The 4254-nt window shown below is 37.0% G+C and overlaps 2 protein-coding genes across 2 annotated transcripts in view; one reads left to right on the forward strand and one right to left on the reverse strand.

Annotated features, from left to right (window-relative positions):
• Positions 1-4254, forward strand: part of LOC109542034 (muscle-specific protein 300 kDa) — a gene marked incomplete in the record, with an annotated part of 344492 nt that overhangs the window by 304571 nt on the left and 35667 nt on the right.
• Positions 1-4254, reverse strand: part of LOC109544205 — a gene marked incomplete at its 3' end in the record, with an annotated part of 79938 nt that overhangs the window by 16651 nt on the left and 59033 nt on the right. Inside the window, 2 exon segments of the mRNA XM_048666355.1 lie at positions 128-275; positions 341-474. Of these exon segments, the coding sequence (XP_048522312.1) occupies positions 128-275; positions 341-474 (282 nt within the window).

Genomic DNA, 4254 nt, shown 5'->3' on the forward strand with positions numbered 1-4254 from the left:
ATATATTCTCACAAGCCTGTAATAGCGAACAGTTGTATCTTGAAGCTGAAATCCATATCAATCGAAATGAAAATTGTTTTAAAAACTCCCTTTCCAAGGAAGCGATTTTAACTGAACTGTAAAGTACCTTTAAAGGAAATCCTTTGGCCATTCCAATCGCGTAGGTGTCCTCATTGATGGTGTCGCCGAATTTTTGCAATTTGCATCCATGGTCAGTTGCGCGATAATAGTCCAAGATGGGCGTGTCTGCTATCAGAATGTCCAGGGAACCATTCCTGGAACAGTCCGGGAGTTCAGCCAGCAGAAGTTTTTGCAAACTTTTACGTTTTCACCTACTCACCTTAGCATGTCCACGCCTTCTGCGGTGTCTTTTAGCGCATATTTGCTCATGTGCTCCCATAGTAGGCGGTTGGCCTTTTGCACGTAGTATTCAGCGGCTGAAGACTTTGGGGCCCCCACCTTCTGGCTCAACAACTAGGGGCCAAAAAAAGTTTAAGTTGCCATCAACCCCTTTAACCTGAACACATTGAAAACATGAAATGGATAAGAGCAAAGGAAAGCTGGTGGAAATTGGCGTTATAAAGACATTCGCATTCCTTCGGAACGGTTTCCCCAAAGCTGTTTGTGTGAATCCGGATTGTAGTCGCGGAAAATCGAATTTTCCGATACCATTCAGGCTTTGAGGCGCAATAAACCAACTCCTTTTGGCATATCGCATCGGAAAAGTGCGCATTTCTGCAGGCATTTCAAAGCAGTCGGATGTCCACTCTTGACCGGGAATTGTTAACGCAATTAATAAGTTGATATCCGAACAAACAGGCCCAAAGTGTGGAAATAACGCAATTAATTTGCGGTATCGTTTGCATGCCATAAACCAATTGCAATTATCAGCTGCTGCGAGCGTATTTCGCTAACATGCAAAATGCAAACTCGGCCGCTGTATTTGCGCGAATGGCCTAATGGAGAGGAATTTATTAATTCTAAGTAAATTGGGAAATGCGGCTTTGTGGCCACATACACAGCAAACGCGTTAAGTTTTATTGTCCAGCTAGTGGCTTTTGGGAGATGAAAAACTGCGCTGACCTGCAGTCGAATATATCAACCACAAATGGCGATTTTTTTCACTTGCTGCGTACTTTAGAGGCGTTTTTCATCCGCAAAGTTCATTGTGATAAAGCCTGAGGCTCCATGTCAAGTAGCGGTGGCAATTTGGAAGATTCTGGAATGGCATTTGCCAAAAATTGGAACTTGAAACACTCAAGCTCTTCATAATCTGGTTTAAAAAGGTACCTAAACAGTGAAAAGAATTGTCGAAGTTCGAAAGCGCGAATCCCGGAGACGGTTGAAAATACATGTTTGGTCCTCATCACCTTTTAGATAAAGCATTTGAAGATATTTATTTTGCTGCTAAAGTTTTAAGAGAAATTCCTAAGCCTTAAAGAGAAACAAGGGAAAATGTGAAAATATTATGTACTGTGGAGGCTTAAAAGCGCGAATCTCAGAAACGGTTGAAAATACATGTTTAGTCCTGAGGACCTTTTAGATGAAGCATTTTAAGGTATTTATTTTGGTGCTAAAATTTTATGAGAAGCTAAGCTTTAAAGAGAAACCGGAGAAAATGTGGAAAATTATAAAATGTCGAAGCTTAAAAGCTTGAACCTCAGAAATGGTTGAAAATACATGTTTAGTCCACACGAGGTTTGGATGAAGCGTTTCAGGAAGTTTATTTTTCTGCTAAAGTTTTATGAGAAATTCCCAAGCTTTAAAGAGAAACAAGAGAAAATGGGAAACATTATAAACTGTCGAGGCTTAAAAGCGCGAATCTCAGAAACGGTTGAAAATACATGTTTAGTCCACATGAGCTTTTGGATGAAGCATTTCAAGAAGTTTATTTTGCTGCTAAAGTTTCATGAGAAATTCCCAAGCTTTAAAGAGAAACAAGAGAAAATGTAAAAATTATAAACTGTCTGGGCATAAACGCGCGAATCTCAGAAACTGTTGAAAATAGATGTTTAGTCCACATGAGCTTTTGGATAAAGCATTTCAAGAAGTTTATTTTGCTGCTAAAGTTTCATGAGAAATTTCGAAGCTTTAAAGAGAAACAAGAGAAAATGTGAAAAATTATGAACTGTCGAGGCTTAAACGCGCGAATCTCAGAAACAGTTGAAAATATATATTTATTCCTGATCACCTTTTAGATAAAGCATTTGAAGAAATTTATTTTTCTGCAAAGTTTTATGAGAAATTTCGAAGCTTTCAAGAGAAACAAGAGAAAATGTGAAAAATTATAAACTGTGGAGGCTTAAACGCGCGAATCTCAGAAACGGTTGAAAACTCATCTTTAGTCCACATGAGCTTTTGGATGAAGCATTTCAAGAAGCTTATTTTGTTGCTAAAGTTTTATGAGAAGTTCCCAAGCTTTAAAGAGAAACAAGAGAAAATATGAAAAATTATAAACTGTCGCGGCTTAAAAGCTTGAATCTCAGAAACGGTTGAAAATGCATGTTTAGTCCACACGAGGTTTGGATGAAGCGTTTCAAGAAGTTTATTTTGCTGCTAAAGTTTTATGAGAAATTTCGAAGCTTTAAAGAGAAACAAGAGAAAATGTGAAAATTATAAACTGTCGAGGCTTAAACGCGCGAATCTCAGAAACGGTTGAAGACACATCTTTAGTCCACATGAGCTTTTGGATGAAGCATTTCAGAGAGTTTATTTTGCTGCTAAAGTTTTATGAGAAATTCCCAAGCTTTAAAGAGAAACAGGAGAAAATTTGGAAAATTATAAACTGTCGAGGCTTAAAAGCTTGAATCTCAGAAACGGTTGAAAATACATGTTTAGTCCTGAGGACCTTTTAGATGAAGCATTTTAAGGTATTTATTTTGGTGCTAAAATTTTATGAGAAATTCCTAAGCTTTAAAGAGAAACAGGAGAAAATTTGGAAAATTATAAACTGTCGAGGCTTAAAAGCTTGAATCTCAGAAACGGTTGAAAATACATGTTTAGTCCACACGAGGTTTGGATGAAGCGTTTCAAGAAGTTTATTTTTCTGCAAAGTTTTATGAGAAATTTCGAAGCTTTAAACAGAAACAAGTGAAAATGTGAAAAATTATGAACTGTCGAGGCTTAAAAGCTCGAATCTCAGAAACGGTTGAAAATACATGTTTAGTCCTCCGGACCTTTTAGATAAAGAATTTCAAAGTATTTATTTTGCTACTAAAATTTTCTGAGAAATTCCTAACCTTTAAGGAGTAATAAGGCAAAATCCGAAAATTTTACAAACTGTCTAGGCTTAAAAGCGCGAATCTCAAAACGAGATTGAAAATACATGTTTTGGCGTCATAGCCTTTTAGTTAGAGGATTATTTTTGATGAGAAGTTTCTAACCCCTAAAAAGTTGGAAGCAAAAATGAAGAAAACTGGCGACTGCAACAGGAAAACGCAATTTTCAGCCACAAAGAACCAATCTGCATTAACCAGAAAAATCCCTAAAATATATTCAAATAGCTCTCTCTGTGCACTAGATATGTATGACATAAACGTATTCCCTACATCAATGTTTACGAGCATTTTGCGGCCAGACCGGAATATCCATGTTAATTACTGTCGGCCTACGTTAGACGGAGATTAGGGCGAAAGTGATGTATGATTTTGTATTCACCAAACGTTATTAATAGGCGCGGATCGGGGCCTTTTTGCTATTATTTACTGTCCGAAAATGATCAAATTCCAAAGAGGTCTCCATCACTTAAGTCCCTTAAGCAGCTTTGAGAATAAATTAAAGGAAAACATGCTTAATTAGTTTCATTCTTCATCAGTTTTCATTTCAGATGTCCCCTCAAACCACATTCCAGTTGTGTGTAGGTTTGAACTGAGGTTGAAACGAATCAAGAAGGCACCGCCCAAGAAATACATATATATTTCTGTATATAAATATATATACGGAAATATTCGGAAACAAGTGCAGGAATCGCTGACTAACGATTTAAAGAAAACCAACCACAACACGAGTAAAGCACAAGACAAATGGGATAAATTCAAAAACCCTATACAAGCAAATTGTGAAAAATATTTGCAAAAGGATAAAAACAAAAAAACAAGAGTGGATGACACAAGAGATAATGGGCCAAAGGCGGAAACACAAAGGTAAAAACAACAGAAAGTACTGTGAAATTCACAAAAACACTAGGGAGGCAAAGGAAAAATGGTCCTCTGAAAAATGTGACAAGATAGAACAATATGAAAACAAAGAAAATAA

Source organism: Dendroctonus ponderosae, unplaced genomic scaffold (genome assembly GCF_020466585.1).
Source record: "Dendroctonus ponderosae isolate FM_Combo_2020 unplaced genomic scaffold, Dpon_F_20191213v2 Dpon_F_20191213_5, whole genome shotgun sequence".
NCBI lineage: Eukaryota > Metazoa > Arthropoda > Insecta > Coleoptera > Curculionidae > Dendroctonus > Dendroctonus ponderosae.